The 11,731-nt window shown below is 50.1% G+C and overlaps 1 protein-coding gene across 1 annotated transcript; it reads right to left on the reverse strand.

The window, feature by feature from the left end:
• Positions 1–2,091: 2,091 nt before the first annotated feature.
• On the reverse strand, positions 2,092–11,583 carry GPN2 (GPN-loop GTPase 2). The gene is made up of 5 exons (XM_040466155.1): positions 11,013–11,583; positions 10,279–10,435; positions 7,581–7,741; positions 6,446–6,576; positions 2,092–2,734 (listed from the first exon to the last, which is right to left on the reverse strand). The coding sequence occupies exons 1-5, from the start codon at positions 11,421–11,423 to the stop codon at positions 2,662–2,664; spliced, it is 933 nt and encodes a 310-aa protein (XP_040322089.1). The 5' UTR covers positions 11,424–11,583; the 3' UTR covers positions 2,092–2,661.
• Positions 11,584–11,731: the final 148 nt, after the last annotated feature.

Here is an 11,731-nt window from a genome sequence, read left to right on the forward strand (position 1 = left end):
CTAGGATCTCTCCAGAAGTTAAAAATCAGAGGCTCAAAGATTTGAGTATGAAAATATAATCGCGGTACAATTTACAACAGCAAACAACTGGTAATGACTTAGGCTAACCATGGGAGTCTGGACAGATAAACAATGCCATAGCCTTACCATGGAATATTATGTAGACATTAAAAAGGTCTCTCTATTTTTAACTGGATGAAATAAGTGTTGACTAGAAAACGCAGGTTACAGAGCAAGTATAACATATTCCACTCGTACAAATGCTCCAGCTACCCCTCTCCATGTATAGAAAAGACTGAGAAACACAAAATATATTTATACATTTGAATATAAAACTTATTGCAGATTACAAAGATTTTTTATTATTTATATGTTATGGGATCATGGGTGACTTATTTTCTTTTCATTTTCCAACTCCTCCCCACCATGGCAGGGGAACAGAAAATCATTTTGCCATCAGTAGGTGAACAGAGCTACATTTCCTGGAGGAGGAAATACCCTTGCTGTCACACCAAGCCCTGAAAATTAACTGTGGGATGACTTCCGCCTTTCTCCACTCCGTGACTGCAGAGGACAAATGCTCAGAGTGCTTGGATGCAAGGCCATAAAGTTCAAATGGCACCTTCCTTCCAGCTGGTTTGCTTTCGTAAGAGCCAGGGTGATGGGGCAAGCAGCAGAACCCCTGACCACAGCTACTGGTCCTATGTTCCAAAACAGGATCCACCCTCACAACCTACCTGATGAGGGATTTGTCCAGCAACCTGGGCGTCAGGATTCCTGGGCTCCGGGCCCCACAAGTGACTCACAGGCATCCCCAGGCTGCGCCTCCTGGCCTCAGTTTCCCTGGCTTGCTGTTGATCCTCCCCACCTACTGTAGGGTGTTAATAGGGGTACGGTGCTTTGAACTTCTCAGATGAAAGAGGCTGGGGAAGCAGCACCTAGTAATTACCCCCCATTCGGTCAGGCGTGGGAGCAGAGGTCGGCTGCTTTCATACTCTCCCAGCTAGAGGAGCCTCCTCACAGCCCCTCACTCTTCTGCCTTCTGCTCTGACTCCTCCAATTGGGAAGCAAAGCTCCGTCACCCCCGTCTCAATGCCACTTTGGAACAGATTTTCCTAAGCTGAATTCTCCAACTGCCCAAACCCCCAGTGACCTATCTTCCCCTTGATTTATGATTCAGGAATACTCTACAGGTGTTTAAATTCTTCCCCCTGATTGGCCACAAATCCTGTAGGAGAAGGGCCATGACTTTTCACCATTAAGAAGTTGGCAAAGGGGCGCCTGGGTGGCTAAGTTTGTCAAGAGTCCGACTCTAGATTTCGGCTCAGGTCATGAATTCACAGTTCGTGAGTCCGAGCCCCACATCAGGCTCTCTGGGCTGGCAGTGTGAAGCCTGTTGGGAATCTCTCTCCCTCTCTCTGGCCCTCTCCACATGCTCTCTTTCTCTTTCAAAGTAAACAAATAAACAAGAAAAGAAAAGAAAGAAAAAAGAAAAGAAAAGAAAAGAAAAGAAAAGGAAAGGAAAGGAAAGGAAAGGAAGGAAGAAAGAAAGAAAGAAAGAAAGAAAGAAAGAAAGAAAGAAAGAAAAGAAAAGAAAAGGAAAGGAAGGAAGGAAGAAAGAAAGAAAGAAAGAAAGAAAGAAAGAAAAGAAAAGAAAAGAAAAGAAAAGAAAAGAAGTCAGCAAAGTGGACAATGAGACAGCCAGGCTGAGCCAAGTTCAAACTCGTCTGTTTCCTCACTGTAAAATGGGGCTTCCTAACATTCCATCTTGTCTAGATCTCCGGGAATGGCTGTGAGAGCCACATGAGAACCATGTGTGTGGAAGCACTTTGTAAAAGGCCGAGCCCTTCTCACATGTTAACAGGACCAAGTGTCTGCAAATGAGACTTCCGGCACAGTTGCCATCGGTCCCCTGCTGCCTCCGGGCTGTGACTGCTAAGCCTGGACTGCCACCTATTGGTTGAAAATATGAATTACACTCAACCAGTTGCAGGAAGAACCAAATGAAGCAAACCCCATTATTTCCAACCTCAAGCCACACTCCTTATGAGGTCATGCTGTATACTTAATATTTTTCTTCAAACAACTCACTTTTTGCAATTTCAAAGTAAACTTTTAATGACCAGTATAAATGGAAAACTAGTTAACCCTTGCCCCAAAGGAATAAAACCATAAAATAAATACCATGAAAACAAAACACTCAGATCTGCTAGGGACCATCACCTGTGGAAACTCAGGCACCGGGCTCACTGCTACAGCTGCGAATTTACAAAACCGCACGACTGGAGACTGAGTGTCAGTTCTAGCACAGTCCTGTGCTTGGACGGGAACGACGTCCTGTATGAAGAAATAGGCCTCTTCTAAGGGAAGGTCCCATTCCCTTGTTCTGCCCCAACTCTCTGGACCTAGATGGTTGAGGAAAGCTTGGAGGTCACAAAGAGGAGAAAGTAAACTCTTGTGTTTGTAGCACATCCCATCGTAGCCCGAGTGGGGCCGGTGCTGAATTCCTGGCAACAGCAACCACTGAGCGTGCAGTGAGTGCTCTGCCTGGTTGGGGAGACTGCTCTCGATCTGAGCCGGCAGGGCTGTCCGTGGTCATTGGCGGCTGCCACTTTCTCCAATGTGGGTTCTGCTTCTTGCTCTGCAGGGCCCAGCTCGCTGCTACAGCTGCATGGTTTCCTGCTCCACTGACTGGTCTGAGGATGCCAGGTACTTCTCCTGGACGCCCAGGGTGCTGAGGGAGGGTGTGTCAAGGATGCTGGCACAGGCAATGGTGGGGAACTGGTCTGGGCAGGATCCGACCTCTACTGATGCCGGCGCGATAGCGACGTCTGGTGGATTCTGCTCCCACCCCTCTCCCTTTCTCACCGTTACAGCTCCAGGCAATAGGCACCCACTGGGTCTGAGAGGCCCCTCAAAACACCCAGACCCCAGCCCCTGGGTGGCTCAGTCGGTTGAGCGTCCGACTTCGCTTCAGGTCATAATCTCACAGTTCGTGGGTTCAAGCCCCACGTTGGGCTCTGTGCTGTCAGCAAAGAGCCCACTTCGGGTCCTCTGTCCCCTTCCCTCTGCCCCTCCCCTACCTCTGCACATGATTCCTCTTTCTCAAAAATACACAAACATTAAACAAACAATCCAGACCCAAATGCTTCTGTATTCACCTCTTCCCCACGTTGCTGAGGATCAAAGGACCAGACGGCACTAACCCTGCAGCTGTGTTAGGTCACGTGCTCTGGAGCCAGACCACTGGGGGTTTAAATCCTGAGTTTGCCACATCCTTCTTTCTCATCTGTAAGATACAGCTGTGAGGCTCAAAGAAGACAATACAAAGTGCCTACTATGGCACCTAGTACACAGCAGGTGCTAAGTGTTTCCGACTTCTCTTCTGCCACGGGAGGGAACTCAGGGGAGCTCAAAGATAACAACTAACTTCTGCTTGCGCTCTTTCTACCTCTCTGGGACAGCAGGGACATGGAGTGGGAAGGATGCCAATCAGACTCATGGAGGAAAAGACTGTGATACTGCTGAGAGAGCCCCGTGAGGCTGGCCGGCCTGAGGTCTGGGTGTGGGTCTGAGGAGGAGATGGCAGTTGGACACGGAAGGATGGCCACCGTGGCTGTTCTACTAGGTGACTCCAGTGAGGTTCACCTAGTAGAAACTGAGGTTCCACAACCAGGGAGACGGAGGTTTGAACTGTCCTTCCAGCACATCCTGGGAGAAGGACCTTAGACCTGTCACTCTCACAGCCCCAACTGCCTCATCTATACGAAGGGACTGAAGGGCGCCTGGGTGGCTCAGCGTCCGACTCTTGGTTTCAGCTCAGCTCATGATCTCACGGTTCTGGAGTTCAAGCCCTGCATCAGTCTCTGCGCTGACAGTGCAGATACCTGGGATACTCTCTCTCTCAAAATAAATGAACTTGAGAAAAAAAAAAAGAAGGGACCGAATGAGGACTAAATGAGATTTTGCCAGTAGAGTATGTAGTTCACTAAATGACGTTCAGGGTACGGACTTTCTTTCTCATCTCTTAGGGATCCATCCACCAAAACCCACGGCACCCCTACTCAAGCAGACTCTGAACCTGTGCCCCTTCCCCCTCTCTTTTTTCTCAAGAAATAATGCCTTGTTCCTGTGCAAGTCACCCTGAGAATCACTCAGGATGAGTGGAGTCCATCTTCCTTGACATGAAATAACCTCAAACTTGCATTTGGACTCCACCTGGAGTCCACATTCCTGGGCAGGGCACATGGAACCCTGCATCTATTTGACCATCTGTCTGGCCCTATCACTGCTCTTCAGCCAAAGCCCCGTCCTGCCCACGAGTCGTGCTATTCTACTTGCAACTCCCCAGACGTGCCTTGACCTTGAACCGCCATGCCTTTGTATATACTACTCTCTTTGCTTTGAATTCCCTTTCCCTCTTAATCAGCCTGGTTAACCCTCACTTTAAGATAACACAATTCCAGCGCCACTGCCTCGGTGAAGCTTCCTTGACCCACACGCTCCTCAGGAGAGCTGACGTTTCCCTTCTTTATACCAATCCTTAGTTATCTTTTTATAAAAATGTTTATTTATTTTGAGTGCACTCTGAGCATGGAGGGAGGGACAAAGGGAGAGGGAGCGAGAGAATCCTAAGCAGGCTGTGTGCTGGCAGCACAGAGCCTGATGCGGGACTCGATCCCATGAATCGTGAGACCATGACCTGAGCTGAAACCAAGAGGCAGACGCTCAATTGACTGAGCCACCCAGGTGCCCCAATCCTTAACTGTCTTAGATGTGGAATGAAGTTGAACCTTATGAGGATTAGGGTAGGGGGCAGAATCTAAAATCAGCACAAATGGGGCGCCTGGGTGGCTCAGTCAGTTAAGGGTCCCAACTCTCAATTTCAGTTCAGGTGATAACTTACGGTTCAAGATATCGAACTGAGCTCGGAGCCTGCTTGGGATTCTCTCTCTCTCCTCTCTCTCTGCCCCTCCCCCCCCACTCTCTCTCTCTCAAAATAAATAAACTCAAAAAAATTTTTTTAATAAAAAATAAAAATAAATAAAATCAGCACAAATGCATACGGTTAAAAATACCTTTGAAAATCCCTTAAATCATCTATCAAAAAGTGTACCGTTTTATAAACAGAACCTTCCATAACACGTACGGATGCATAAAGCAACGCACAGCGTACAAAAAAATTCAGGACTACCGAAACTGTCCCTTCACGTTTTTGCTGAGCACCTGCAGTTGAACTTGCCAACATTTTTTTTTTTTTTTGAACTTGCTGACATTAACTGCAAGTGTGAGGTAGCAGCTCAACCCCTTCAGTGAGCACTGCGCGCTCTACCGCCATCATTTTATCTACAACCTGTCTGGTTCCCTGCGAGCTTGGTTTCCCACGTGTGGAAGGGCCGGACACAGATCAGAAGGTACTGGCTGGAATGATCTTCCTCCATACCAAGGGCTCTGGAGCCCCCCTGGTCTCCGGCATGCTGTGTAAGTGTCAAATGTCTGAAACCATCCTAGTGGGCCTGCGCTTCCCTGTCCTGCCTCACCTGCGGCCTTGGTGACCTGAGGGACACCTACACGTGACCTTAGCTCCATCCCACTGGTCACGAATCCAGCTCCAGTTCCGGAGGTCTAGCTGACAGCTCTGGCTGTTGCACGGTCCCCTCAAACACAGCACATCTGCCAGCGTCCATCCCTCCCATCCAGGTGATAAGCCTGTCCTCTTCCCTTCCTTTTCTTGCCTCAGTGACCAACAGAACCGCCCACACGTACCGCTGTATTAGCCAGAAACCCGGGAGTCTAACTTCTGCTCCACCTCCATCTATTCCCATAACCACCCAGTCACCAACGCTGGTAGCCCACCTCCTTTTATCCACTCTGTACCCTTCTTTCCGTTCTTACTACTAACGTTTCATCTCTTTCCATCTACAGACTGTAAACGCTCTTGTGCCTCTGCTCACATCCCTTAAACGCAATTTCTGCACTCGGAGGGCTTTTAAATAACGTACACCTGACCATGTCACACCCTGCACAACCAGGCTATGCTGGTTCCCACCGCCCACCCACAAGCGGAAGTCCACACGCCTCAGCAGGGCATGCAAGCCCCCCACCGTCAGCCCTGCTTACTACCCCTGCACCCCTACACCCCCCTTTCCCTTTCACAGTCAGGACAAGAAGCAAACTGAACCCCTTGCATCTCTCCCAAACGACCAATGCCTTTTCATTTCTTTGCATCCGTATTTGCTGCTCCTTCTGATCAGTATCCTCCTTTGTCCGCAGGTACAACCAACACTGAAGCCATCTAAGGGTCCAGCCTTTGCACCTGAGAGACAGTCACCAAGGAGCCCAACTGGTCAGCAAGAGATCAGTCATCTACAAGGGGAGATGTGGCCACTCCTGAGCCTCATGTCTCCCCCTTGGCTGTGGCCTACAGGCTAGAGAGCAAGGATACGTGGAGAAATGGAAATCAGCTCCCACTGCAGCAGACATCATGGCCTCCAGGCTTCGCTGCTCTTGGACCCCGAAGCAGTAGCCATTGGCTTTATCCACAGCCTGTAGGACCCGCTGGACACTCTCCTTGTCCTGGGTGGGGAGGAGAGAAACAGCCTTGTGAGTGAAACAGAGGTATGTGGAACTGAGAACATTTCAAAGTGTCCGCAGCCTCCAAACATCCCTTTCAACCTTGCCTCATGCAGCTTCTGTGCCTGGAGTAGTTCCACTTGTCCCCAGAGGCCTGGTACATCCCATCTCTCCTGACCACCAACCCACCCAAATCAGAACAGATAAGCTCCTCTATGCACACCCAAAGTCCCCTGGGTCTATCCTACAGCTCTGATTAGAGCTTACTTTTGACAAGTTATTAACTCCTCTGCCTCCCCTATTTGACTGTGTGCCCCATGAGGTCAGGGACTTTTCTGTGGAGGTATCCTCAGTGCCTGGCACAGTACTTAGCTCACTTAGGCACCCAATAAATCTGCATATAATCTACTTGCTCATTCACATAAAAGTAATAAGACCAGTCCATACATCACATGATGGGAAGAAAAGATCAAAATAATGCACGTACAAGTCCTTAGCATAATGCCTAGTACAGAATGCCTTCAATAAGTGGTAATTGTTATGATTAATATTGTGGAGTTCACTTTCTCATTTCAGAGGAGAAAAGCATGGCATTAAACAGGGAAGAGATAAGTTTGCTCAAGTCCATGCACAGGGGTTGGGTACTACTTTGCAAAGTCAACACATAGTTGCCCATCCTAAATGAGGTCGAGAGACCTATCTTTAGCTTTGGTCAAGTCCCTTGATGGTGACTTTCTGATATCACCCATTTTCACACGGATGAGGGAACATGTGTAGAGAAAACCCAGCAATACAGAATAGACAGGGCCAAAGTTTGGTCTATTCTCTTTATTGGAATCCTGCCCATGACAGCCACTGGTCCTAAAACCAAGAGGACTGAATGACAGTTGGACTCAGGACAAAGACCACTGTTTGGGCCTTCCGAGCCTCCTGTACCCTTGCTTGGTGAAGTTCCAGGCACTGTCAGAGCCTACAGGCAAGGGAAGAGGCCTCTTAGTCCCTAGTACCTGAATGTTGAGAGGGATGAAGGAGACCAGACTGTAGTCTTCAATGAGCTGCACCAGTTTCTCATTGAGCTGACGGTAGTGGCGGAAGAAAGGGTCAGAAGCCAGGTGGTCGAGCAGGTAGGAGAGGTCCAGGACCTCTGTGTAGTAGTCCAGGTTGAAGGCTAAGGAGAGAAACTGGTGTTCAGGAGCAATTGGCATCAGGCTAAAAGACCCAAGGACAGGAACCACATTTCCTTTCCTTCTTCCTTTTGTCTTCATTCCCTCATTCATTCATTCAACAAATATTTGTCGAGGCAGTGAAATGAAGTTACTAAGAAAAAAATACTTGGTTTTACCCATTGGTTCTGCCACGTAGTAGCTATACAGGACTGCCGTGAGGACTAAATGCTATAAATCCCAACGTCTGGTACAGAGAAGCACTTGCTCAATGGTAACAAATAACGGTATCGAATGTGTACCAAGAACAGCGCTTGGTCCGTGCCACATGGAGCTCACAGTCAGGTAGTAGCCCCAGGACCCAGCACACGCACTATAAGGATTGTAGCAGGGTGCCTCTTGTATAAATCACTTTCCCTTCTGGGCCAGTTCCTTCTTTTTTTTTTTTATTCTTTTTTTTTTTTTAACGTTTATTTTTTTTTGAGACAGAGAGAGACAGAGCATGAACGGGGAGGGTCAGAGAGAGGGAGACACAGAATCTGAAACAGGCTCCAGGCTCTGAGCTATCAGCACAGAGCCTGACACGGGGCTTGAACTCACGGACCGCGAGATCAAGACCTGAGCCGAAGTCGGCCGCTTAACCGACTGAGCCACCCAGGCGCCCCTGGGCCAGTTCCTTCTAAATGTAAAATGAGGACATCAGACTAGATGACTCGGAGTTCTATGAATACAAACTTCCTCTAAGAAAAGGAAATTGGGCCTCCCTGCACTGTCCATTTCTGCCAAAAAACTCAAGTCAGTTGGGCTACTCTATTGGTCTGGCCCACAGTGAGCTAAGGCAATCAGGCTGTTGGAGACTGATTGACCCACTCCCTGCATTCTGGCTCCTGTGTTCTAATCAGAAACTGACATCCCTCTGCCTGCAAGGAATAACGTCCTGGACATTCCAACAAACTTCTTGGATTGCCTGATAGGTACATTTCTCCCCAGGAATTAAGCAGTTTGAGCCAGGTGCTTGTGGGTTTAGATTTCATCTCAGCTAACACATCAGCTGTGTGATTGACCTTGGGCTATTCATGTAATGTCTCTAGGCCTCAATGGCCTCATCTGGTTTGCACAACAGTCTTTTGTAAGGATGACTGGCCAGAGTCAGAGCTAGAAAGGTCAGGGATCACCATGTAGCCATCTGGGGCCATGAAGGGCGAGGAGAGGGGCTCAGGAAGACTGCAAATCTGGGCATTGATAAAATAGGGTTTCTGGGCTTAAAAAGAGATGGACCAGGACTCTGAGCTGAGGTAGCCCCTCCAAGGTGCTGACATCCCTCCATGTCCTGACTGAGAGCCAGTAGGCCTCCCTGGACAATGCCCTGACACTTTGTGACCCCATGATCCCAACAACCTTTCTTCCTGTTCCCTGCTGGTCATTTCAGTTTTTGTTCTCTAGGTTCCTTTGTGCCTGGAGATGCTATTTAGGGAGCTGATGCTCCCAGCTCAGGAGAGCACTAATTGTGCAGGAAAAAAATGCTGGCCATGAGGCCCCTAGGCAACTCTCCTGCCTTGTGCCAGCCTGCTTCTCCCTCAATCTTTCCCACCCTGACAAAGGTGCCTCTATTTGTCCACTGACTCAGTTGGAAACCTGACAGCTAGCCTTAAAAAAAAAAAAAATTATTTACTTATTTATTTTTAGACAGAGCATATGTGAGTAGGGAAGATGGGCAGAGGGAAAGAGAAAATCCCAAGCAGGCTCCATGCTCAGGGCGGAGCCTGATGAAGGGCTCCATCCCATGACCCCGGGATCGTGACCTGAGCCGAAATCAAGAGTCGGACACTTAACCAACTGAGCCACCCAGGCACCCCTGAAGTCATCCTTAATTCCTCAGTCTCCACATCCAACCCACCAAGAGACCCTGTTTCTTGAGTAAGTTCTGGATCGATCCATTTCCCTCCATTCCCACCACCACTGCTTAGGCTGCTGCAAAAAACCTCCTCAACATCTGTTTGCATTCTTGCTCATTCTCATTCGTTCTCCACAAAACAGCCACAATGATGTTCTTAATTCGTGCTATTTCCTTGCCTAATATTCATCACTGGCTTTCCCCAGTGTTTCAACAGTACAGGTTCTAGCCCTGGCCCCCCTCTCTGACCTCATTTCCTACCACCCTTCCCCTACTGCTACCTCAACTACTCTGGGCTTCCTCCCCTCCCCCCACTTTTTCTTTAAACACAAAAAAACTCCTTCCCTAAGGGCCTTTCCTCCTACTGGTCCCTCTGCCGAGAACAGTTCAGCCTTGGCTGGCTCCTTCTCACCATTCAGATCTCATCCTCAAATAGCGCTGCTCATTCAACTCACTCCCAACCATTCACTTTAATTCCTTGGCAGTGCACATATCACCATCTATAGCTCTCTTGTCCCCCAAATCCAGAACAGTATCTAGCATACAGAGTGGGCACAAAATAAACAGGAGTCAGGACCTGGAGGCAGCTCCCTGCAGCTGAGATGTTTCATTCCCTACTCCTTGGCTGCCCAGAACAGGAGCTCTCACCCAACTTCCCATAGTGCTCAATGAGGTCCATCTTGGAGAGCAGGTTGACATGGGGCAGCTCCACATGTAGCATCGTGGCCAGAGAAGTACACAGTACTGAAATGAACTTGGCCGGGTCTGTGCAGTAATGAGAATCCACCAGGTGGACAGCAGTCAGCTGGAAGGAGAGGAAGAGACGGGGTGAGTGGCCTGGGAAGGCAGGAAACATCGGGGCCTATGTCTTTCTCAAGAGACTGAGGACTTCTGAGGACAGAGTACAAGCCTTCCCCATTAGTTTCCTCCTGCTTCTGCTCCATTCTAATAGCCACACTCATTTCCTTCTGCCAGGAGATATGGGGCATTATTCCTTACAAGATGCCTTGCACCAAGTCTCCCGGTGGGCAACTAGTTCCATTCTGACTACATCTGACTCTACTTCATTTACTTTTGCCCACCAAGTCACAACAGCAATCACCATGCCACTTTCTACATAACCCTTTCCATACTTCTAACAACCCCAAATTGGGTGCTAGTACATCCATTGTGCAGATGAGAAAACTGAGGTTCAGAGAGAGAAACTGACTTACCCAGGACCACACAGCGAGTCAGTGGCAGAGCCTGAATTCGAACTCACACCAGTTTGACTCCAAAGCGACTCGGCCCCTACCTCGCTGTGTGACATGGGGGCGTGGCATCTGTCCTCCCTGTCTCAGTTCCTCCATCTGCAAAAGAAGCCTGCTCGACCCAAGACGCACCCTGAGGTCCCAATGTGCCATCTGGGAGAAGATGCTACGCAGAGCGCCGTGGTGCGTGCAGAGCTCCACCTGGCCTGGGCAGTCGAAGAGGAAGTAGTGGCCGCGTAGGGGATCTAGCTTGGCGCGCAGCCAGTCCAGGTTGGCCTCCAGGTACTCCATGCAGTACAGCAGGCCGCCGTTGGGCCCCAGCCGCAGCGCGTCCATCACGTCGCCCAGCCCCACCAGCTCGCCCACGTCCACAGCGCACTCGTACGGCAGCCCCTCGTTGGCCGGGTCCAGGTTCACCACCGCCACGCGCCGGCCCAGCGCGCGCAGGAACTCACTCATGCCCAGGCAGTATGTGGTCTTCCCCGAACCAGGCGGGCCGATCACCGCCTGCCCAAAGGCCGTGGTCGGGGCGGCCCCCGCCATAGGCTGCACACAGCCCCGTGCGGAGCAGGTAGTTCGGCTGAGACACAAGCCGAAAGCTACGGGATCCCCGACGTACGCTTCGGCCCCGGGGTAGCCGAAGGAGGAACCGCAGACACCCGCGCAGTGTAAGGGGACCAGCGCCCGACTTCCGGGCGACGTCGGAAACGACGGGAGCCCCGAGAGGAAGTCCCGCCCCCAGGATGACGGCGCGGCTTGACGCCTAGGGGCGTGGCGACGCGGAGCGTTTCCCCTCCGGGTTTGGGCTCCGCTAGCGGGTTTGGGGCGGTGGGGGGAACTCTAGCCCAGAT

This window comes from Herpailurus yagouaroundi, unplaced genomic scaffold, assembly GCF_014898765.1.
Source record: "Herpailurus yagouaroundi ecotype Mexico unplaced genomic scaffold, PumYag 77, whole genome shotgun sequence".
Taxonomy (NCBI): Eukaryota; Metazoa; Chordata; class Mammalia; order Carnivora; family Felidae; genus Herpailurus; species Herpailurus yagouaroundi.